The 26211-nt window shown below is 43.5% G+C and overlaps 1 protein-coding gene and 1 long non-coding RNA gene across 2 annotated transcripts in view; one reads left to right on the top strand and one right to left on the bottom strand.

Annotated features, from left to right (window-relative positions):
• Positions 1-19310, bottom strand: part of psmb5 (proteasome 20S subunit beta 5) — a 35042-nt gene extending 15732 nt beyond the window's left edge. Inside the window, 3 exon segments of the mRNA XM_035788752.2 lie at positions 18643-18785; positions 18787-18938; positions 19096-19310. Of these exon segments, the coding sequence (XP_035644645.2) occupies positions 18643-18785; positions 18787-18938; positions 19096-19101 (301 nt within the window). The 5' untranslated portion in view covers positions 19102-19310.
• Positions 19311-19361: 51 nt separating this feature from the next.
• On the top strand, positions 19362-26172 carry LOC118395003 (uncharacterized). Its single transcript, XR_004827870.2, has 2 exons — positions 19362-19546; positions 23041-26172. It is a non-coding gene; the product is annotated as an uncharacterized LOC118395003 (long non-coding RNA).
• Positions 26173-26211: the final 39 nt, after the last annotated feature.

Genomic DNA, 26211 nt, shown 5'->3' with positions numbered 1-26211 from the left:
CTTGGTCACTCTGACAAAGCTCTAGAGTTCCTCTGTGGAGATGGGAGAACAATAAGCAGAATCAGGCCTTTATGGTAAAGTGGCCAGACGGAAGCCACTCTTCAGTAAAAAGGCAAAACAGCTCGCTCGGTATTTGCCAAAAGGCACCTAAAGGACTCTCAGACCATGAGAAATAAGATTCTCTGGTCTGATGAATCCAAGATTGAACTCTTTGGCCTGAATGCCAAGCGTCATGTCTGGAGGAAACCTGGCACCATCCCTATGGTGAAGCATGGTGGTGGCAGCATCATGCTGTGGGGATGTTTTTCAGTGGCAGGGACTGGGAGTCTAGTCAATTTAAATAAATAAATTAGGCCCTAATCTATGGATTACACTTGACTGGGCAAGGGCGCAGTCAAGGCCAGGCCCAGCCAATCAGAATGAGTTTCCTCACAAAAGAGCTTTATTACAGACAACACTACGCAAATTTGCTTTTAGTTTCATGCACCGTGTTCCTGAACATAATTCTAAATACATTTCATCTTGATGTTCTGGTACCGTTTGGGCAATTTAAAGTATTTATTGGGAACTTATTTTATGTAACTGTGTGGGTGATTTGTGATGTTTTATGTTTAGGTAACACCCAGATGCACACTGTGTCGAGGTAAAAACCAGTCAAAACTGTTCGCTGCTCTGGCTCCCCAATGGTGGAACACACTCCCTCACGACGCCAGGACAGCGGAGTCAATCACCACCTTCCGGAGACACCTGAAACCCCACCTCTTTAAGGAATACCTAGGATAGGATAAAGTAATCCTTCTCACCCCCCCCCTTAAAAGATTTAGATGCACTATTGTAAAGTGGCTGTTCCACTGGATGTCATAAGGTGAATGCACCAATTTGTAAGTCGCTCTGGATAAGAGCGTCTGCTAAATAACTTAAATGTAATGTAATGTAACAACAGTTTATTACAACAGTGGCAGGCAAATGACAGGTCAAGGCAGGCAGGGTCAATAATACAGAGAAGGTGTAAAAGGTCCAGAACGGCAGGCAGTCTCAGGGTCAGGGCAGACAGGGGTCAATAATCCAGTAAGGTGGGGTAAGGTACAGGACTTTAGGCAGTCTCAGGGTCAGGGCAGACAGGGGTCAATAATCCAGTAAGGTGGGGTAAGGTACAGGACTTTAGGCAGTCTCAGGGTCAGGGCAGACAGGGGTCAATAATCCAGTAAGGTGGGGTAAGGTACAGGACTTTAGGCAGTCTCAGGGTCAGGGCAGACAGGCGTCAATAATCCAGTAAGGTACAGGACTTTAGGCAGTCTCAGGGTCAGGGCAGGCAGGGGTCAACAATCCAGTAAATTGGGGTAAGGTACAGGACTTTAGGCAGTCTCAGGGTCAGGGCAGACAGGGGTCAATAATCCGGTAAAGTACAGGACTTTAGGCAGTCTCAGGGTCAGGGCAGACAGGGGTCAATAATCCAGTAAGGTACAGGACTTTAGGCAGTCTCGGGTCAGGGCAGACAGGGGTCAATAATCCAGTAAGGTGGTGTAAGGTACAGGACTTTAGGCAGTCTCGGGGTCAGGGCAGACAGGGGTCAATAATCCAGTAAGGTGGGGTAAGGTACAGGATTTTAGGCAGTCTCAGGGTCAGGGCAGACAGGGGTCAATAATCCAGTAAGGTGGGGTAAGGTACAGGACTTTAGGCAGTCTCGGGGTCAGGACAGACAGGGGTCAATAATCCAGTAAGGTGGGGTAAGGTACAGGACTTTAGGCAGTCTCGGGGTCAGGGCAGGCAGGGGTCAATAATCCAGTAAGGTGGGGTAAGGTACAGGACTTTAGGCAGTCTCAGGGTCAGGGCAGACAGGGGTCAATAATCCAGTAAGGTGGGGTAAGGTACAGGACTTTAGGCAGTCTCAGGGTCAGGGCAGGCAGGGGTCAATAATCCAGTAAGGTGGGGTAAGGTACAGGACTTTAGGCAGTCTCGGGGTCAGGGCAGGCAGAACGGTCAAAACCAGGAAAGACTAGAAAACATGAGCAAGAAACAGGCAGGAGTAGGGAAACAAACGCTGGTCGGTTTTACGAACAAAACAAACTGGCAACAGACAAAGAAACACAGGTATAAATACACAGGGGATAATGGGGAAGATGGGTGACATCTGGAGTGGGGTGGAGACAATCACAAAGACAGTTGAAACAGATCAGGGTGTGACAATTTGTGCTTACCATGACTGTATTGTTGGATTTTAATGTGTGAAAGTGTGTGTGAGATATAGCACCTGGACAGGAGGAGACAGAGAGACAGCCTGGTGCGTGGGGCTGCCACAGGAGGCCTGGTGCATGGAGGAGGCACCGGATGGACCGGACTGTGGAGGCGCACTGGAGGTCTCGAGCACCGAGCCTGCACAACCTGTCCTGGCTGGATACTCCCCGTAGCCCAGCAAGTGCGGCAGGGTGGAACAGACCACACTGGGCTGTGCTGGCGAACCGGGGACACCGTGCGTAGGGCTTTCTCCTGGCTCGATGCCCACTCTAGCCCTGCCGATACGAAGCACTGCGCACCGGGCTATGCGCACTGGGGACACCGTGTGCCTTGGCATAACACGGTGCCTGTCTGGTCCACCTCTCGCCACGGTAAACACGGGGAGTTGGCTCAGGTCTCCTACCTGAGCCAATTTTTGGGTATACCTCTCGTCCCTGTTGCGCTGCTGTGCTAACTCCTCATAATGCCGCCGCTCGGCTTTGGCTGCCTCCAGCTCTTCCCGGGGGCGGCGATATTCCCCAGCCTGTGCCCAGGGTCCCCTACCGTCCAAAATCTCCTCCCAAGTCCAGGAGTCAAGAACCCTCTGCTCCTGGTTATCACGCTGCTTGGTCCGGTTGTGGTGGGTGGTTCTGTAACGAATCTCCTCTTCGTCTGAGGAAGAGTAAGAAGGATTGGACCAATATGCAGCGTGGTAAGTGTCCGTCATAATTTATTGACTGAACGCACAAAACAAAATAACAAAGTGAAATAGAAGAAACGAAACAGTTCTGTAAGGTGATATACACTAAACAGAGACTAACCACCCACAAACAAGAGTGGGAAAACAGGCTACCTAAGTATGGTTCTCAATCAGAGACAACAATTGACAGCTGCCTCTGATTGGGAACCATACCAGGCCAAACACATAGAAATACCAAACATAGAAGAAAAACATTGAATGCCCACCCCAACTCACGCCCTGACCAACTTAAAATAGAAACATACAAAAGGAACTGAGGTCAGGACGTGACATATATTGCATGATACCGGGCACATTTGGACAAGAGACTTAGGTGTCAATATATCTTCCCTGTTAAATATACTACCGGTCAAAAGTTTTAGAAAAGCTACTCATTCAAGGGTTTCTTTATTTGTACTATTTTCTACATTGTAGAATAATTGTGAAGACATCCAAACTATGAAATAACACATATGGAATAATGTAGTAACCAGAAAAGTGTTAAACTTATTTGATATTTGAGATTCTTCAAAAAGCCACCCTTTGCCTTGATGACAGCTTTGCCCACTCTTGGAATTCTCTCAACCAGCCTGGAATCACTGGAATGCTTTTCCAACAGTCTGAAGGAGTTCCCACATATGCTGAGCACTTGTTGGCTGCTTTTCCTCTGACTCATCCAAAACCATCTCAATTTGGTTGAGGTCGGGGGATTGTGGGGGCCAGGTCATCTGATGCAGCACTCCATTACTCTCCATCTTCGTAAAATAGCCCTTACACAGCCTGGTGGTGGGTCATTGTCCAGTTGAAAAACAAATGATAGTCTCACTAAACCCAAACAAAATGGGATGGCGTATCGCTGCAGAATGCTGTGGTAGCCATGCTGGTTAAGTGTGTCTTGAGTTCTAAATAAATCACAGTGTCACCAACAAAGCACCCCAACACCAGAAAACATCCTCCATGCTTTACAGTGGGAAATACACATGCAGAGATCATCCGTTCACCCACACCGTGTCTCACAAAGATACGGTGGTTGGAAGCAAAAATATCACATTTGGACTCATCAGACCAAAGGACAAATTTCCCCTGGTGTAATGTTCATTGCTCGTGTTTCTTGGCCCAAGCAAGACACTTCTTATTGGTGTCCTTGAGTAGTGTTTTTTTCCCAGCAATTTGGCCATGAAGGCCTGATTCTCCTCTGAACAGTTGATGTTAAGATGTGTCTGTTACTTGAACTTTGTGAAGCATTTATATGGGCTACAATTTCTGGTGCTAGTAACTCTAATTAACTTATCCTCTGCAGCAGAGGTAATTCTGGGTCTTCCATTCTTGTGGCGGTCATCGTGAGAGCAAGTTTCATCATAGTGCTTTATGTTTTTTGCGACTGCACTTGAAGAAACTTTAAACGTTCTTGACATTTTCCGTATTTACTAGGCCTTCATGTCTTAAAGTAATGATGACTGTTGTTTCTCTTTGCTTCTTTGAGTTGTTCTTGCCATAAAATGGATTTGGTATTTTACCAAATAGGGCTATATTCTGAATACCCCCATACCTTGTCACAACACAACTGATTGGCTCAAACACATTGAGAAGGAAAGAAATTCCACAAATGAACTTTTAACAAGGCACACCTGTTAATTGAAATGCATTCCAGGTGACTACCTCAAAGTTGGTTGAGAGAATGGTAAGAGTGTGCAAAGCTGTCATCAATGCAAAGGATGGCTATTTGAAGAAATCTCAAATATAAAATATATTTGGATTTGTTTAACACTTTTCTGGTTACTACATGATTCCATATGTGTTATTTCATAGTTTTGATGTCTTCACTATTATTCTACAATGTAGAAAATAGTAAAATAAAGAAAAACCCTTGAATGAGAAGGTGTTCTAAAACTTTTGACCGGTAGTGTATATATCTCTGTATTTTTTAAACATGTTCATTTTTGCAAATTTAAAATCGTTAAAGTTAAAAAGCATACGTTGAAATCTAAGTAGGGGCAGTCTGATCATCTCAACGTTGGTTTGGAGTTGATAGCTTAAAGTTTGAATTCTTCAAAATATTTTCTCAAGCGATCCGAACTGGGGCAGTCTGGACATTTGGAAGTTGGTTTCGTGTTAATAGTTTAAATCATTGAAGCTCTATAATAAGACTATTTGAGAAATCTAGAGTTGTGCTTTGCCTTCAGCAAGCACATCTAATGATAATGAACTAAAAGATGCCCAAAGACTGAACAGATCAGTAGCGGAATTTCTGTCTGGATCATGTGCTGTTCTGTGACTTTGGCTAATATACTTTTGTTGTCATTACACAATCAACTTCAATCAGTGTAGATGAAGGAGAAGAGACAAGTTAAAGTAGGATTTTTAAGCCTTGAGACAATAGAGACATGGATTTTTTTTATGTGTACCATTCAGAGGGTGAATTGGCAAGACAAAATATGCAAGTGCCTTTGAAAGGGGGTACGGTGGTAGGTGCCAGGCACACCGGTTTGAGTTTGTCAAGAATTGCAATGCTGTTGGGTTTTTCACGCTCATCATTTTACTGTGTGTATCAAGAATGGCCCTCCACCCAAAGGACATCCAGCCAACTTGACAACTGTGGAGAGCATTGGAGTCAACATGGGCCAGCATCCCTGTGGAACGCTTCTGACACCTTGTAGAGTCCATGTCCTGACAAATTGAGGCTGTTCTGAAGACAAAAGGGGGTGCAACTCAATATTAGGAAAGTGTTCCTGAATACTCAGCGTATACTGAATACTCAGCGTATACTGAATACTCAGCGTATACTGAATACTCAGCGTATACTGAATACTCAGCGTACGTCTGCTGCAAAGAGACAAGATAACATGAGAAAACGAATTTTGATCAGTCAAGGGAATAGAAGTGCTAAAAAAATGCTGTCTCCCTATTTAAAAAGATGAGAACAAGCTATAGGATGAAAAATACTGGAGTTTTGGCGCAGGTACAGTCAACTAGCGCCAGCTAACGCTACCTATAGTATGTAAATATTTTTCTTTATTGATACCTTGAGTCAAATATTGATAGATCGTCCACAAATAATGTAGCAAAATATAACTATCGATTTCAAGGATCATATCACCTCCACCCTACCTGACACCGTAGACCCACTCCAATTTGCTTACCGCCTCAAAAGACAGACGCCTCAACAGACGACGCAATCGCAATCACACTGCACACTTCCGTATTCTATCTGGACAAGAGGAATACCTATGTATACCTATGCTGTTCACCGATTACAGCTCAGCATTTAACACCATAGTAACCTCCAAACTCGAGACCCTGGGTCTCGACCCCATCCTGTGCAACTGGGTCCTGGACTCTCTGAAAGGGTCCTGGACTCTGGGACAAACAGAAATGGGCCAAACGGCACAAGACAGCGTGGTGAAGAAGGCGCAACAGCGCCAAAAACAAACTTTTACAGATGCACATTCGAGAGCATCCTGTCGGGCTGTATCACCGCCTGGTACGGCAACTGCTCCGCCCACAACGGTAAGGCTCTCCAGAGGGTAGTGAGGTCTGCTCAACGCATCACCGGGGGCAAACTACCTGCCCTCCAGGACACCTACACCACCCGATATCACAGGAAGGCCAAAAAGATCATCAAGGACAACAACCACCCGAGCCACTGCCTGTTCACCCCGCTATCATCCAGAAAGCGAGGTCAGTACAGGTACATCTAAGCTGGGACAGAGAGACTGAAAAACAGCTTCTATCTCAAGGCCATCAGACTGTTAAACAGCCATCACTAACATTGAGTGGCTGCTGCCAACATACTGACTCAAATTTCTAGCCACTTTAATAATTAAAAATTGGATGTAATAAATGTATCACTAGTCACGTTGAACAATGCCACTTTATATAGTGGTCCTTCTGTGGCTCAGTTGGTAGAGCATGGCGCTTGTAACGCCAGGGTAGTGGGTTCGATTCCCGGGACCACCCATACGTAGAATGTATGCACACATGACTGTAAGTCGCTTTGGATAAAAGCGTCTGCTAAATGGCATATATTATTATTATATATTATATAATGTTTACATACCTTCATTACTCATCTCATATGTATATACTATACCATCTACGGCCATCGCTCATCCTTATATTTATAAGTACATATTCTTATTCATTATTTTACACTTGTGTGTATAAGGTAGTTTTTGTGAAATTGTTAGATTACTTGTTAGATATCACTGCACGATCGGAACTAGAAGCACAAGCATTTCGCTACACTCGCATTAACATCTGCTAACAATGTGTATGTGACCAATAAAATTTGATTTGATTTACATCTCTCATACAAATCCTCCTGGCAGGTCAGAGCACAGTTCCCAGGCCAGTTAAGGCCAGTCAATTGGAGAACTGTTCTTTAAGAAACTACTCTAGGAAGTCACATTTGCTTTCAACTGGCAAATTGCCCCTTCCTCCCTCTGATAATCACTGAGCTCCTACCTTTGCGCCGGCATAATTTGCCATTTTCTGAGCCACGACTCTGAAGACTGAGAAGGACTTGTTAAAAATGTAATAGGGGAGACTTTTCTAAAATCAACCACTTATGCTAAGAGGCACACAGGAAGGAGGAGGACAGCTCTTTGGGCCAGGCAGGGATAAAAGCATCAACACTTTTTCACATCACACCTGGAATCTATATAGAGAAAGCAGGATTGGATGAAAAAAAGAGAGTGAGGGAGAGTGCCTCCCTGAGAAGCGGCATAGAAGATAAGGAGGGGAGATGAGGGTGACACGTGTCGTGGCAGAACAAAATAATTTAAGTTCATGAGCCAACAGAAACCTGCAGTAAGGCAGCGGGCTGTGCGCAACGGAACGTTCCGGCGTAACGCCTCGCCTTCCACTCCACCAGCCAGGTGGCAGGTGGTTAAGCTCTTTTTCACGTCAACGCTGAGGAGCGTCAGAGTGACAGCCTTCAGAAGAGCAGGGGCTGGCATCACAGATGAGCAGTTTCTGTCTGTCTGAATATGTCTGTCTGTCCTTCTCACTAGAACACATCACTGGCTCCGCTCCGAGGAGGAAAATAAAGTGAAAAAAAATAACATGCTTCAAAAACAGACGCACAGCGTCACACACAAGGGAGCAGCAGCTTGCCTTTACTGTAGTGCCAGCTATCTGAGCAAATCCCCTGACTCACTCCAGAATCCTATGTGGTTTGGTTTGAAAGTGCAGTATTTGGCCGTCAATACACTATCCCGTCTTACTTAAGTTTACAGTGCCCCTTCACTTTTTCCACATTTTGTTATGTTACAGCCTTATTCTAAAATGGATTCTTATTCTAAAATGGATGACATTTTTTCCTCCCCTCAATCTACACACAATACCCCGTAATGACTAAGCAAAAACAGGTTTCTGGATTATTTTTTCAAATAAACTGGAGTTGTGTTTTGGGTCATTGTCCTGTTGAAAAACAAATGATAGACCCACTAAGCATAAACCAGATGGGATGGCGTATTGCTGCAGAATGTTGTCGTAGCCATGCTGGTTAAGTGTGCCTTGAATTCTAAATAAATCACAGACAGTGTCACCAGCAAAGCACCATCACACCTCCTCCTCCATGCTTCACGGTGGGAACCACATATTGCAGAGATCATTCGTTCACCTACTCTGTGCCTCACTAAGATAATGGTTGGAACCAAAAATATAAAATTTGGACTCATCAGACCAAAGGACAGGTTTCCACCAGTCTAATGTCCATTGCTCTTGTTTCTTGGCCAAAGGAAGTCTCCTCTTCTTATTGATGTCTAGTAGTGGTTTCTTTGCAGCAACTCGACCACAAAGGTCTGATTCATGCAGTCTCCTCTGAACAGTTGATGTTGAGATTAGGGATGCACGATATATTAGTAACCATATCTGAATCGGACGATATTAGCTACAAATGCCAACATCGCTATTGGCCCAATGTCTAGTTTAACACTGATGTGCAAAACCGATATCAAAGCATAGCATACCTATATAACCTAGGTAGATGACGTAATGACGGCACGAAAAATACAGCATTCCTAACCTAGCCCACAATGTCTGCAATGTGGATCTATTTTGAAGTTTCAAATTGAAGATAACAAAAGGGCCATATGCAGCGTTTGTACAAAAGCAGAAAAACTAAACGCACACTTCCAACAACCTAACAAGTTCAAGTCGAGCAGTCATTTGAAAGAGTAAGAGAATTTCAGCGAGACAACTCAAAGGCGAAATCCATTAACGCCAAGATAATGGAATTCATTGCCCTTGACAATCAACCATTCTCTGTTGTGGATGATGTTGGCTTTCGCCGACTGGTAGAGCACCTCGAGCCCCGGTACACATTACTAAGTAGGGGATATTTTTCAGATGTTGCCCTACCGGAGTTACAGAGTATTGTTGAAACTCACATCCATGAGCTACTTGCTATGGGCTACTTGCTATACACTGCTATTAGCTTCACAACTGACATTTGGACCAGCGTTGTCAGCCCCCAGTGGGTCGACGAGGATTTCATAGAGGAACGTCGTATTGCATGCTCAAGAATGTGCTGGTTCTCATACCGCTGCTGCCATCTCAATGGCATTTGAGAACATGTTTGAAACTCGGAGACATGAACACACTCCTAGCTCCATTTAAACAACTGACTCGAGAAATAAGCTCATCAACTGCATCTGCAGCAGACGTGATGATACCCTCTGTCATGGCATTGAAACGCCTGCTCAACAAAACTGATGACAGACCGTGGGGTTAAATCTTGCAAGAGTACTCTACTAGAGGCTGTGAACAAGCGAGTCGGTGGCATTCTCTCTGAGCCTCTTTACTGTGTCGCCACCATGCTCAATGCTAGGTACAAGGACCGCTACTTCGATACAGACAAGAAACATGGTTTATGTGAAGTGTTACAGACACAGCTGGACAAGATGGAAACGGACGGTTTTGATAATATTTTACTGGTAATGGGGACATACGTAAATGCCAACAAAATAATGAGTGAGTGAGTGAGTGAGTGAGTGAGTGAGTGAGTGAGTGAGTGAGTGAGTGAGTGAGTGAGTGAGTGTGCGTCAACTATTTAACTGTGCTAGAATGCTTAAAAGGCCGCTAAAATGTTCAATATTGGTAGCGTGTTTTTTGGCAAGGAATATATTGGATATCAGTTGTGGCCAAAAATGGCATATCAGTGCATCCCTAGTTGAGATATTTTTTTAACTCTGTGAAGCATTTATTTGCGCTGCCATCCGAGTTGCAGTTAACTCTAATTAACTTGTCCTCTGCAGCAGAGGTAACTCTGGGTCTTGTGGCGGTCCTCATGAGAGCCAGTTTCATTATAGCGCTTGATGGTTTTTGCGACTGCACTTGAAGAAAAGTTCAAAGTTCTTGAAATTTTCCGGAATGACTGACCTTCATCTCTTAAAGTAACGATGGGCTGTTGTTTCTCTTTGCTTATTTGAGCTGTTCTTGTCATAATATGGACTTGGTATTTTACCAAATAGAGCTATCTTCTGTATACCACCCCTATCTTGTCACAACACAACTGATTGGTTCAAACGCATTAAAGAGGGAAAGAAATTCCACAAATGAACTTTTAACAAGGCACCCCTGTTAATTGAAATGCATTCCAGGTGACTACCTCATGAAGCTGGTTGAGAAAATGCCAAGCGTGTGCAAAGCTGTCATCAAGGCAAACTGTGGCTACTTTGAAGAATCTCAAATATGAAATACATTTGTTTTTGGTTACTACATGATTCCACATGTGTTATTTCATAGTTTTGATGTCTTCACTATTATTCTACAATATAGAAAATAGTGAAAATTAAGAAAAACCCTGGAATGAGTAGGTGTATCCAAGCGTTTGACTGGTACTGTAAGTACTGTAAGTAATCCAAACTTTTGACTTGTGATGGAAAGGCCCTTTAGTCAGTACTTTGTTGAAGCACTGTTAGCAGCGATTACAGCCTCGAGTCTCATTGGGTATGACGCTACAAGCTTGGCACACCTGTATTTGGGGAGTTGCTCCCATTCTCCTTTGCAGACCTTCTCAAGCTCTGTCAGGTTGGATGGGGAGCGTCGCTGCACAGCTATTTTCAGGTCTCTCCAGAGATGTTTGATCGGGTTCAAGTCCAGGCTCTGGCTTGGCCACTCAAGGATGTTCAGAGACTTTCCCAAAGCCACTGCTGTGTTGTCTTGGCAGTGTGCTTAGAGTCGTTGTCCTGTTGGAAGGTAAACATTCACCCCAGTCTGAGGTCCTGAGCGCTCTGGATCAGGTTTTCATCAAGGAACTCTGTACTTTGCCCCGTTCATCTTTCCCTCAATCCTGACTAGTCTCCCAGTCCCTGCCACTGAAAAACATCACCCAGGCATGATGCTGCCACCACCATGCTTCACCATAGGGATGGTATTGGCCAGGTGCTGAGCGGTGCCAGGTTTCCTCCAAACGTGAAGCTTGGCATTCAAGCCAAAGAGTTCAATCTTCATCAGACAAGAGAATCTTGTTTCTCATGGTCTGAGAATCCTTTCGGTAGGTGCCTTTTGGCAAACTGCAAGCGGGCTCTTACATTTTGTTGTGTAACAGCCACAGGAGCAAAAATAAATCTAGGTCCACCGAGAGTCGTCTGTTCTTTCGACCAATCGATTGGTCGAAATGTTAAGTGTTTTTTTCCATACTTAGACATCCTATGTGTTTAAATCAAATCATCTATATGCGCTGAGCTTGTCTGATGCTTTAAGTGCACTGTTTGATGAAATAATGAAGACACAAATGACAAGAGCGGGTCCGACCACAATTGATTTGATTTGTGCAGGGCCCAGACTTCCTGCACTGTGTAAAAAAAATAAAAAAAAAAATGGCAGCGGGTGACTAGCACCCACTGTCTCTCCTCCCTGCTGCAGCAGCCACCACCACAGAACATCAACAGTGTTAATCTCGCGCGGTCCGTGTTGCTGAAGCTGCAACATAATTACAGCCATTTCTGACTGAAAAGTTTGGTTACCGAAATCCCCTCATATGTTTACGAAAATAATTCCTTATTCACTCAGCCCTTGCTCTCTTTGCGTGACATGTATGCGTCGCACACACGACCTATAGACTATTTATTATAATCACATCAATAAATTGGTTATAACAAACTCAGAACACCGTAACACAATGACAGCAAAATGGTTGCAGAGGACGTGACAAATCAACTAAAAAAAGGCGAATGTTAAACTGGTTGCTCGGGAGTTAAAGGGGAAGACGGATACATTTGACTATTCCTGGAAAGTACTGGAGATCAAGAAAAATAGGGTCATGTCAGGAGCAAGTGCTGCGTGCATATTGTGTGTGACAAACAGGTGCTGTACAAAATGTGGAAAAAGTCAAGGGGTCTGAATACTGTCCGAAAGCACTGTATGCGGATGTTTTATAAATCAGGCACATTTTACAGTTGGGCTGTTGATTATAGACCTAATTAAGTTGGTTTCCTCTCTCCACACTTTTCTTAGACAATTAAGGTAAGGACTGTTTTCTTGTCTCCTAACTCCGCTGCTGCCTCCCCTGCGTTGTTCTCAACACCAACATGGGGATTAATATTGCTATTATGCACATAGCAACATGGTCTAGGAAAAGGCGCCAATTCAACAGCGCACCGAAGTGTTTCAGAACCGCGGACAGTGACCGCTATCCAACGGAGGAGAAAGGTCATTTGTTATAAACTAAATGTATTAGTGTTGCTTCATTGTTCTTACAGTGTAACCATATACAATTTTAGTAGCCTGTTTTAGACTGTGCCATTCCACATGGCCTCCACAATGGATTTGTTCCCTCAGCATGGGCTACTGCTCCACTAAAGAAATCTTGGTCGACCAACAGCTTATCGACGAAACAATTGACGAAATGGGGGTCATCCCTAAACAGCCTGAATACAAAATGGATTACAAAAAAAAGAAATCTCACACAATACCCCAGCAGTTCCCAAACTAGGGGTCACGACCCCCACTTGATATGAAAATGGAGTTAGAAAATACAATTACAATATATATATATATTGCAGCTGCAACATAATTACATATATATATACATACACACACACACACACACACACACACACACACACACACACACACAGAGAGAGAGCACTAAACGTATATGGCCATGTCAGCCACATCCATTACTGATAAGTGTAAAAAAAGTATATTTAAAAAAATACAAAATAATAATCGAGTACACAGCCATGCAATCTCCATAGACAAACATTGGCTGTAGAATGGCCTTAATGAAGAGCTCAATGATTTTCAACATGGCACCGTCATGGTATGCCAACTGTAAGTGATGTAATTGTGAAGTGGAAACGTCTAAGTGCAACAACGGCTCAGCCACGAAGTGGTAGGTTACACAAGCTCACAGAACGGGACCACCAAGTGCTGAAGTACATAGTGTGTTAAAATTGTCTGCAACACTCAGTACCGAGTTCCAAAACGGCCTCAGGAAAGCTAAGTCAGCACAAAAACTGTCTGGAGCTTCATGAAATGGGTTTCCAATGGCCGAGCAGATCACCATGCGCAATACCAAGCGTCGGCTGGTGTGGTGTAAAGCTCACTGCCATTGGACTCTGGAGCAGTGGAAATGCATTCTCTGGAGTGATGAATCACGCTTCTCCATCTGGCAGTAAGACGGAGGAATCTGGGTTTGGCGGATGCCAGGAGAAAGCTACCTGCCCCAATCCATAGTGCAAACTGTAAAGTTTTCTGGTGGAGGAGGAGGATTAATGGTCTGGGGCTGTTTTTCATTGTTCGTGCTAGGCCCCTTAGTTCCACTGAAGGGAGATCTTAACGCTACAGCATACTATAATATTCTGGACGATTCTGTGCTTCCAACTTAGTGGGGTAGGCCCTTTCCTGTTTCAGCATGACAATGCCCCACATGCCCAGAGCCCTGGCCTCAACCCCATTGAACACCTTTGGGATGAATTGGAATGCCGACTGCGAGCCAGGCCTAAATCGCCCAACCTCACTAATGCCCATAGCTGAACAAATGGGGGACCAACTCGATATTAATGCCCATGATTTTGGAATGAGATGTTCGATGAGCAGGTGTCAACATACTTTTGGTCATGTAGTGTACTTTTTTGCCTCTCAAAATCATTGTAATGTGGTTACACCTTAATTAAAAAATCTAAAATGAAAATGATTCAAATCTAAAAGACAAAAGTCAACCAGAGAGCGTGCTTAGGTCATAGGAGAAGTCCGCCCTTGACGGTTGCACTTGAATCATTCCCACGGTGAATGGCTAAGCCCACGAAGATGAAACCAAACACTGTTGCAGAGACTTTGATATTACCAGCCGCAATTGATAGTGAAAACAGTGTGTGGGAAGGCAGAGGCACAGAAACTCTCCACAATACCTTTGTCAGTTAACACTGCGAAACTAAGAATTGAAGCTATAGCTAGCAATCAGCAGGAAACTGACTGAGCGACTCAAACTTCCCACTGTATGCTCTCTACATGGACGTCAGCTGCGAGGGCCGAGATGTGTTGACTTTTGTTCGCTACATGTTCGGGGACGCTATTCACAAGAACGTATTGTTCCATCTCACGATTCCTGAGCATGAAACGGCACAGGGGTTGTTCAGTGTGCTGCGAGGCTATATTGACGAAAAACAGATTCCATGGGATCGAACGGTGGCTTTTGCACAGATGGAGCTCCATCTATCACGGGACGGCAGACAGGCCTCTGCACTCTAGTTATGAATGTGTATGGACTGGCCTCTGCCATATGGACGCATTGTATGATACACCCACTGAGCTATAATGGATACACCGAGAGCAACTGGCGGCAAAAGAGCTGAGCGCAGAACTCGGGAGATATGCAGGAAGTAACATTGATTGTAAACTACATCACGCACATCTGTTCGCAAAACTATGTGGAGAAATGGGATCAGAGCATGACAATGTTCTATTTCAGGCTTGGTGGTTATCGAGGGGGAGTATTGGAAATATGTTTGTTGAATTGAGAGAGTAACTGTTGTCATTCGCAATGGATGTAAAAATCAGACTGTTGACTTTTAAGGTAAATATTATACATACGAGTGAATCAGCGAAATCAATTTGAATGGGATCCTGGCTCAGTTGAGATGCCGGTAAGTGAAATCCACAGTTTATCAAGCTGTCATGTGACCAAATGCTGCAGACAACTCATTCACGGTCACTATGGAGGAATTTTGGTTCCTGACTCAAAGGGAATGCTGTGCAGTCTCCCTCAGAGCATTAAAACTCACGGTCCTGATTCAGTGCTCTGCATTAAAAACAAATATCGATCCAGGTTGGATGTGACAGGGGAGATGTGCACTGTCGACTATACCCCCTGACTTTGAAAAGCGCCCAACCCGACTATGCGTCTAGCACACCCGTCTCATTAGTGGTGGTGAGATAAGAAATGATGTCAGACTAATTTGCAATTGACTGCCATATCCCCACATTGAAAGTATATGATGGTGAGTTGAGAATACAAATCAGAAATACTGTTAGAATGTTTTGAAATGAACAAATCTTGGCTGTTAATTACTTGATTTTTTTTTCTCTCAGGTGGGTTGGGTTAGTGAGAATGTTCAAATATCAAAATCGGGTCATGGGCCCGGAAACCCCTCTAATACCTGATATTATAAAAGTTTATTGAAAATAAAAAAAGATAAATCTCATTTAGATATGTATTCAATACTTTGTACATCTGGATTTTAGGATTTTCTCCCCCTATTCTTTGCAGATTTTCTCAATCTTTGTTAAGTTCGATGGGGAGGCGAGATGAACAGAAATCTTTAAGTCATTCCACAGATTTTCCTTGGGATTCAAGTCTGGGCTTTGGCTGGGCCACTCAAGGACTTTCACATTATTGTTCTGAAGCCATTCCAGCATTGTTTTGACAGTTTGCTTGGAGTCATTGTTCTGTTGGAACGTAAATCTTCACTCCAGTCTAAGGTCATTTGCACTCTCAAGCAGCTTCTCATCAAGGATTTGCCTGTATTTGGCTCCATTCATTGTTCCCTCGATCCTTACCAGTCTCCCGGTCCCTGCCGCTGAAAAGCATCCCCGTAGCATGATGCTGCCAACACCATGCTTCACGGTTGGCATGGCGTTAGACGGGTGATGAGCTGTACCCATTTTTCTCCGGACATGGCACTTTGCATTCAGACCGGATAGTTACATTTTTGTGTCATGAGACCACAGAATATTTTTGCCTTATGCTCTCAGTCTTTCACGTGCCTTTTTGCAAACTCCAATCGTGTTGTCATGTGCCTTTTTCTCGGGAGTGTCTTCCATCCAGCCACTCTCCCATAAAGCCCAGATTGGTGGTGCCTGCTGTCCCTCTGGTAGGTTCTTCCATCTCAGCCACTCTCCCATAAAGCCCAGATTGGTGGTGCCTGCTGTCCCTCTGGTAGGTTCTTCCATCTCAGCCAAGGAACTCTGTCGTTCTGTCAGAGTGGTCATTGGGTTCTTGGTCACCTCCCTGACCAAGGTCCTTCTTGCCCGGTTGCTCATTTTGGTTGGACGGCCAGCTGTAGGCAGTCTGGGTAGTTCCATATTTTTTCAATTTCCCAATAATGGAGACACCTCTGTGCTCTTGGAAACTATCTATCTATCCATCTATATATAGTTTTATACCCTTCCCCCAGATATATGCCTCAGCGCAATTCTCTCTCGGATATCTACGGACAGTTCAATGTACTTCATGGTATAGTTTCTGCTCTGACATGCACTGTCAACTTCAATAAAGTTGTTGTGACATCTCAATGGATGGACTTGAACTCAATTTGGAGTGTCATACCAAGGCGTGTGAATACTAAAAACATGTTTTCATTTTGAACAACAAAATGTGGAATAAGTCAAGGGGTGTGAATACTTTCCGAAGGCACTGTAATGTCACTTCACTACTCTCAAACTTTATTTGTGATAGCTAATAGTCAAGATATTCCCATTTCAAAGCTGAATGTGAACATAAATGTTGTTAATTCACTGGTACTTGTTAGCTAAATCACTTGTCTTTCCCTTGCTGAGCTGAACTGCCTGGCTACATGACTTGTGAGTAGTGTCTTTTCTCTAGAAGACCATAGGCTACTTCTATGAAAATGTTGATCAGTAAGGCTAACTTCCCTGACGACTCACCCTGGATTTAATTCCGCTGGTCTAGCTACATACACTCAGTCTGAAACTGCCATCCTGGAAGTCATTAGTGCAACTTCAAAATAAGAAGTTGATAACGTCATCATGTAGGGTGGCTCTGGCCCAACCCAGCGGTTTCTGGGACCAATCAGAACGGACTGAATGTGTTCGCATGTAAGACATCCAGACTCGTCGTGGAAAAGAAATGTCAGTTGGCCAGAGAGATTTGTATAGATAGCCAGACAAAGGCCTAACATGATCACAAATGAAAGGGAAAAAGGTCATGTCATCTGTAGCCCCATAGACCACTGAAATCAACCAAAATTAGCTCAATAACTCAAGACATGCACACAGTCCTATAGAATATGATTTCAACTGTATTGTGAGTAGGCCTATACCATCTTGATTTACCCAGTTTTACCATTAAAATAAGTTATTACCATGATGTAGTTAAAAACCATGTCCAATCCATTGTATGGTTGTATAATGTATTTGTTCATCCATACATGGTGGTCTCAGGGAAAATGTATCATCAAAACGTTCAAATGTAAAGAGGATATGTGTCATAACAATAACAAGCCACCGGCCTCCTTGACACCCACAGATCAGTGTCCTGCGTCGGCCCTTTAAAAAACAAACATATTTGGTCGTTCTCTAGTTACGAGTAGAGTGCGTGCACTCACTGCCTAGCAACCAGGCACTAAGCATTTCACCAAATGAGTATCATGGCTTCACATATTTGTCAAGCTCTTAACTGTACTTTATTCGATTTATTTCACGTGCCGCTTAAGACACCCAATCACCAGAATAACTGTGCTTGACATCATTGTAGCCGCTAATGAGCCTTCTCTTAATCGAGATTAATTTAATTTACATGACATTTACCTCACCATTCAATCACTGGCATTGTAGCTGCCGCCGTTCCTATTGAACTAATACCGAGATCATTATTCTCCTGATTGACTGCAGGATTTAACACGCGTCACTTAGGTCCCAGGCTGTCTGGAGGCCAGTTATTGTCCACACATACTCCCCCGCTCTATGAACAAAGCTCATCGATCAAGCAGAACAACATTATGCATGCGACCCAATTGTAAGGGCCGAGACCCTACGTCCATCACCGCGCCGGCACTCCCTGGCCCACAGTCCCAGCCCTATTGATTTCCCATTATGGTGTCACTGTGCAGCCCTCTTTAAGCACATCTCCAGTGATGTACTGCCTCTTACTGCACAGTATCCAATAGCACAAGTCAAATCCACAACAGGTAAACAAGAGTGGGGCAGCAGTGCCATCTAGTGGCAGCTGACAAAACTGTACTTAATCCGGTGTTTAGCAGAGACATGGGAGGTTTGCTCAGTCACTGCTAACTACTCCTATTAGGAAATATGATACAATAAAGATATCCTACGCTCTGAGCAGCTACTAAATCATGCTCATATTGCTACCCTTGGTCTGAGTATGTGAAAAACAGTGCGTACATAGATCAGCTGATGGTGGTTTAAACATATACATGCATGAATGGGGTTTAAGTCTATTGGGGTTACTAATGTGTGCTCGGGTGTATGAAACTATTAACCTGGCCCTCTCTTGTCCCAGCCACACACCATGGTGCCCATGCTGAGGCCCATGCCTTTGTACTGGTATACCATGTTAGCCAGAAGCTTGGAGGTGGCTCCCACAGAGATGCACTCCTTGTTGCGGAGCTCGTAGACACGACAGCAAGCGCTCCCAGAAGCTGCAGTCAGCTGCACCTCCAACCATGGTGCCCAGCAGGTAGGGGTTGAACTCTATCACCTTCTTCACAGTCTGGGAGGCGATGTAGGCGCCAGCTGTGGCCCGAGAGTCCACTGCCACGATGACTCCGTGTTGGAACTGTGGAATGATGACAAATGGGATTTTAGGTTAGTTAGGGAGGGCCAGCTGCACTTGACTTGAGATTGGTGGCCTTACTAGCGTCAGTTTTATCCACTTTTTGAAGGATACAAATTCTCATGAACAAAGTGCAGGCCAGCATGTAATGTATACTTACTAACATGAGCCCTGGACAGGACCATGAAGCTACAGAATAGTATTGTGATATGTGAATACTCCATACCCATTACAGTTGAGTGTAAAGCCTGTGCAGACATTTTTGCTCCATGAGGTAATCCAACAATGCGCACGCTGCCATATTGTCTGTTTCTTCTCTCCTTGCTCAAGACAGGTGGGTGTCCACTCCAAAGTGATGCACATCATGACCCCGACTCAGACGTCATCGCTTTGAATGACACTCACCGGTCTCGAGCAATGAGAACATATCTGAAATGGACAATATGGCGGCATACACATTGTTGGATAACATCATGGAGCAACAAAAGTTTTTATTTAATAACGGAATAATTGTTTTAAATTCTTACATTCCACCCGCAACTAACGATGGGAGATTAGAATCCGCTGATAACTTCCAAGTTGAGAGGAAGTAAAATTATCGCCATGTAAAGGTTAGTTGAAAAATTGCTGCCGCTGCTTTACACTAGCTAACTAGGCAGGGCAAACCCGATCTGTTGATTTCTGGTATATCATCAAAATCAATCAATCGCAGAACGTTTTTGGACTCATCCACCATTGGAAATTAATGTTGAAAGGTGCATTTAAATTCCTAAACCTTAAAGCATTTGGTATTTATGTTCAAAAGCTCCAATAAGTTGCTAGTGGTCATCCAATGTGATGCAACAGTAATAATAGATTTGCCCCTCAGATTTTGTGGCGCACACAACAAGGGACGTGTTTTTCATTGGTGAGGAGGCGGTGTGACAGCCAATTGTTGGGCATGGGCTCAACTAACTCGCTAATAGCTAGCGGAGATACTTAGCTGACAGACATGGCAGAGGCGAGGGGCAAACGACCTGACCTAGCAGCAACTACTCCTCAATCTAAGCTAAATAAACCCAGAAATTTGGAGAGCAGACAGGCAAAAGGGGAAAGCGATAGAACCCGGGCCAAGACGAGAGTAAACCTTGGATTTGCGCTCAAACAGTGGAGAGAACGAAGGGAGTTGAAGGGATTCATAACCGACACAGAATTAGCATTTTCTTCTGCTGAAAAGTTAAGATATACAGTGCATTCAGAAACGATTCAGACACATTCGCTTTTTCCACATTTTGATACGTTACAGGCTTATTCTAAAACGGATTGAATTGTTTTTCCTCATCAATCTACACACGATGCACCATAATGACACAGCAAATAAAAAAACTGAAATATCACATGCACTGTCAACTGTGGGGGACCTTATATAGACAGGTGTGTGTGCCTTTCCAAATCATGTCCAATCATTTGAATTTACCACAGGTGGACTCTAATCAAGTTGTAGAAACATCAAGGATGATCAATGGAGACAGGATACACCTGAGCTCAATTCCAAGTCACAAAGCAAAGAGTCTGAATACTTATGTAAATAAGGTCTATTTTTTAAATACATGTGCAAACATTTATAAAAACCTGTTTTTGCTTTGTAATTATGGGGTGTTGTGTGCAGATTGATTAGAAAACATTGTTAAATGTAATCAATTTTAGAATAAGCCTGTAACATTAAATGTGGAACAAGTGAAGGGGTCGAATGCACAGAAGCTAGATAACCGACACCGACTCATTCAAGGGTTTTTACTTTATTTTTACTTTTCTACATTGTAGAATAATAGTGAAGACATAAACTATGAAATAACACATTGAATCATATGAACTCAGGAAAAAAAGAAACGCACTCTGCGTTTATTTTCAGCAAACTTAGCATGTGTAAATATTTCTATTAACATAACCAGATTCAACAACTGAGACATAAACTGAACAAGTTCCACAGACATGTGACTAGCAGAAATTGAATAATGTGTCCCTGAACAAAGGGGGGGTCAAAATCAAAAGTAACAGTCAGTATCTGATGTGGCCGCAAGCTGCATTAAGTACTGCAGTGCATCTCCTCCTCATGGACTGTGCCAGATTTGCCAGTTCTTGCTGTGAGATGTTTCCTCACTCTTCCACCAAGGCACCTGCAATTTCCCGGACATTTCTGGGGGGAATGGCCCTAGCCCTCACCCTCCGATCCAACAGGTCCCAGACGTGCTCAATGGGATTGAGACCCGGGCTCTTCACTGGCCAGAACACTGACATTCCTGTCTTGCAGGAAATCACCCACAGAACGAGCAGTATGGCTGGAGGGTCATGTCAGGATGAGCCTGCAGGAAGGGTTCCACATGAGGGAGGAGGATATCTTCCCGGTAACACACAGCGTTGAGAATGCCTGTAATGACAACAAGCTCAGTCCCGTGACGCTGTGACACACCACCCCAGACCATGACAGACCCTCCACCTCCAAATCAATCCCACTCCAGAGTACAGCCCTCGGTGTAACGCTCATTCCTTCGACGATGAACGCGAATCCGACCATCACCCCTGGTGAGACAAAACCATGACTCGTCAGTGAAGAGCACTTTTTGCCTGTCCTGTCTGGACAAGCGACGGTGGGTTTGTGCTCATAGGCGACGTTGTTGCCGGTGATGTCTGGTGAGGACCTGCCTACAAGCCCTCAGTCCAGCCTCTCTCAGCCTACTGCGGACAGTCTGAGCACTGATGGAGAGATTGTGTGTTCCTGGTGTAATTTGGGCAGTTGTTGTTGCCATCCTGTATCTGTCCCGCAGGTGTGATGTTCGGATGTACCGATCCTGTGCAGGTGTTGTCATGCGTGGTCTGTTTGAAGTCGGGTGATTGTGGAGGCCAGGTCATCTGCTGCAGCACTCCATCACTCTCCTTCTTGGTCAAATAGTCCTTGCACAGCCTGGATGTGTGTTTTGGGTCATTGTCCTGTTGAAAAACAAACCAGATGGGATGGGGTATCGCTGCAGAATGCTTTTGTAGCCATGCTGGTTAAGTGTGGCTTGAATTCTAAATAAATCACAGACAGTGTCACCAGCAAAGCACCCCCACACCATCACACCTCCTCCTCCATGCTTTACGTTGGGAAATACACATGCAGAGATAATCTGTTCACCCACATCATGTCTCACAAAGACACAGCGGTTGGAACCAAAAATCTCCAGTTTGGACTCCAGACCAAAGGACACATTTCCACCAGTCTAATTTCCATTGCTTCTGTTTCTTGGCCCAAGCAAGTCTCTTCTTCTTATTGGTGTCCTTTAGTAGTGGTTTCTTTACAGCAATTCGACCATGAAGGCCTGATTCACACAGTCTCCTCTGAACAGTTGATGTTGAGATGCGCCTGTTAGGGTCTTTCATTCCTGTGGCGGTCCTCATGAGAGCCAGTTTCATCATAGCGCTTGATGGTTTTTGCGACTGCACTTTAAAAAAACGTTAAGTTTTTGAAATTAACTGGATTGGCTGACATTCATGCCTTAAAGTAAGGATGGACTGTAATATGGACATGGTCTTTTACCAAATAGGGCTATCTTCTGTATACCACCCCTACCTTGTCACAAAACAGCTGGTTGGCTCAAACGCATTAAGGAAAGAAATTCTGTTAATTGAAATGCATTCCTGGTGACTACCTAATAAAGCTGGTTGAGAGAATGCCAAGAGTTTGTAAAGCTGTCATCAAGGCAAATGGTGGCAACTTAGAAGAATCTCAAATGTAAAATATATTTTGGTTACTACATGATTCCATATGTGTTATTTCATAGTTTTGATGTCTTCACTATTATTCTACAATGTAGAAAATAGTAAAAATGAAGAAGAACCCTTGAATGAGTAGTTGTTCGAAAACTTTGACTGATAGTGTATATTGCTAGATATAAAGTGAAATGTTGCTATTTAGTTGTAAATATGTAGGATTGTTTTGATTGTTTTCAAGCCCTAGCCAACACATGACTCCAATCATCAACTAATAAATGTTCTTCAGTTTAGAATGTACTTACTTTAATCAGGTGTGATAGTTAATTCTATAGACAAAATACTCACCAAATATTCTTCTCTCTTTGAGCTAAAGGAGACTCAAAAGTGTCTACGTCTACGCATAGAAAACTGCAAAGGACTACACGGACATCCCAGAACTTCAGAGAGCAGTTTTGAGAAGACTCTTATTTGGAGCTACTTAAGAGAGTGATCCTTAGAACAGATGACCCAAGACTCCCTGAAGTGCCACCACCAACGCCTGAGCTGCTACAACTTTGAGAGCAAGTCGCCAAGCAACACAGGGTGCAGTAAGCACATCTTTGAGCTGGGAAGAACCGGAGCTTTCCCTGTTTTCAGACGTGTGAAAACCTAGAGTACTCAGAATAGTTGTTGAAAGAGGTGGGGGCCTACAACCAAACATAAATAAGGGAAGTTTGTGCGGGCAAAAACTTGAGAAACAATATGTTATAGTCTTTATTGTACTTTTGGAAAGGTTTTAGAATGATTTACTAAATCGTTTTCTTTGCCTGGATATCTATGTTCTTGACGGTTTACACTTGAAATTAGCAGACCTACCAGTTGGTAGATATACAGGAAGGCGGATGGACTACCCTGGTGTAAATACTAAACAAGTCAGTCCAATTACACAGACCTATATATTTTTATCAACTTTTTTTGATTTCACAATATACAACACACAAGGCAGGATCACGTTACAAATACTAGCCGACAACACTAACATAAAATACAACTATTTACATACTGTAACGATGTGCGCTGAGAGTTTGGGGAGCAAGTTCAGGGAGTGTTTTAATATAATAACAAAACAAGAACCCCAACAGCACACAGACATGAAACTGAAACAATGACACCTGGCAAAGGAAACAAAGGGAGTGCTATATATAGGGCAGGTAATCAAGGAGGTGATGCAGTCCAGGTGAGTGATGACACGCAGTTTCGCGTAACGATGGTGACAGGTGTGCGCCATAATGAGCAGCCTGGTGACCTGGAGAGGGAGCACATGTGACACATACTACCAGGAGTCAATTATTTGAGTGCACAATGTGACATTTACAGAAAAGAAGTAGAGTTTACAATAAAAAATATTCTATATTATTCTCAGAAAAGAACATCCCCCCCCCCACTCCCCTACCATGTAGGTCCATTGCCTGGTCAAGAGTTGTTGATATCTGATAGAGTTTAGCATGATACATCCAATGCCTCAACTGGATTTGCCCGAGCTTTGTTTATCACGGCCACTGACCGCTCTATACGAACAATATCTTGAAAATATGGTAATCATGTTTGAGTCGAAGAAGATTGGAGGGGTAATCCAAGCACTAAGGATAACCTTTTTTGCTGCTGTCAACCCCGCTTAAATTATTATTTTCTGAACCAGTTGCAATAAAAATTCAGAGTCATCATTCAACAAACATAAATGGTGGATCTTTGTTCCCCATTTTTTCTAAGGAAATCTGAAACGTGACCAGAACTGGGACACCACAGGACATTCCCAAAACATTAGTGCATTAGTGTTCCAACACTATTCGTACGGCATCTATCACGTACTGGAGTAGGAATCAGCTTCATCTTAAAACGTCTAAATGGGGTTGCATAACTTCTATGTATAAGCTTATAATGTATAAACTGGTGTGCTGGCTTCTTAGAGATAACAAATACATATTCCCAAATGGTATCCCAGTTCAGGTCGTGCACCAATCCCTGCATTACACGGTTCCATACTAGAGTGACACCCAATGTAGAGCATTTAACAGACAGTACGAGTCCGTTTCATTTTTTCGTTTCATTGTGCATGTTCTTCCACTTAAAAAGATGAGAGAGGTCTGTAATTTTCATCATAGGTACACTTCAACTATGACAGACAAAATTTGAAAAAGAAATCCAGAAAATCACATTGTAGGATTTTTAATGAATTTATTTGCAAATTATGGTGGAAAATAAGTATTTGGTCAATAACAAAAGTTTCTCAGTACTTTGTTATATACCCTTTGTTGGCAATGACAGAGGTCAAACGTTTTCTGTAAGTCTTCACAAGGTTTTCACACACTGTTGCTGGTATTTTGGCCCATTCCTCCATGCAGATCTGCTCTAGAGCAGTGATGTTTTGGGGCTGTTGCTGGGCAACACGGCCTTTCAACTCCCTCCAAAGATCATCTATGGGGTTGAGATCTGGAGACTGGCTAGGCCACTCCAGGATCTTGAAATGCTTCTTACGAAGCCACTCCTTCGTTGCCCGGGTGGTGTGTTTGGGATCATTGTCATGCTGAAAGACCCAGCCACGTTTCATCTTCAATGCCCTTGCTGATGGAAGGAGGTTTTCACTCAAAATCTCACGATACATGGCTCCATTCATTCTTTCCTTTACACGGATCAGTCGTCCTGGTCCCTTTGCAGAAAAACAGACCCAAAGCATGATGTTTCCACCCCCATGCTTCACAGTAGGTATGGTGTTCTTTGGATGCAACTCAGCATTCTTTGTCCTCCAAACACGACGAGTTGAGTTTTTACCAAGAAGTTCTATTTTGGTTTCATCTGACCATATGACATTCTCCCAATCTTCTTCTGGATCATCCAAATGCTCTCTAGCAAACTTCAGACGGGCCTGGACATGTACTGGCTTAAGCAGGGGGACACGTCTGGCACGTCTTGTGCATTATTCATTAAAATGACAATTGAATGCTTAGATAACCGACGCAGAAAAAAAATGTTTTTACAAAGAATTAAGCATAATGATTATGGTTCTAAATTGCATGAAAAATCTGTTTCACTTGTTAGAAAAATGGTACATTCTCCAACACCCCCTATGCTCACGTAATTTGTGCCCCCTCTAAATTAATGGGTGCATGACACCCCTGCCTACCCTCACCCTGTACTGAATTGTTACAAATGAATGTTTGCATGCATGGTACGCTTATGCATAATATTACATAACATAATGTTTGTTTTTTTAAACGCATTACATTACGATTCACAGTGCTCAGACATACATACAGGCGTCTTACGTTCTCTCTCCCATAAAGTGGCCAGTCTTCTTCATCCATCTTTTTGATCCTCTTTTGTCACAAATTCTTTTCCCTAATCTACTCCTACCCTCTCCCTAGCCCTGACTTTCCAATGCTGACCCTTGGACAACGTAGTCAGGTTCATTTTGTATTTGACATCCCTTGTCTGTCACGAATGTTGAATAAAATTTCAGTTGAACTTACTCTACACTGACTTTGTCCTTTAGTGAGTAGAAATGTGA

The sequence above is a fragment of the Oncorhynchus keta genome, chromosome 15 (genome assembly GCF_023373465.1).
Source record: "Oncorhynchus keta strain PuntledgeMale-10-30-2019 chromosome 15, Oket_V2, whole genome shotgun sequence".
Lineage (NCBI taxonomy): Eukaryota > Metazoa > Chordata > Actinopteri > Salmoniformes > Salmonidae > Oncorhynchus > Oncorhynchus keta.
The sequence above is the reverse complement of the archived record's forward strand: the minus strand, read 5'-3'. Positions and strand labels throughout refer to the sequence as shown.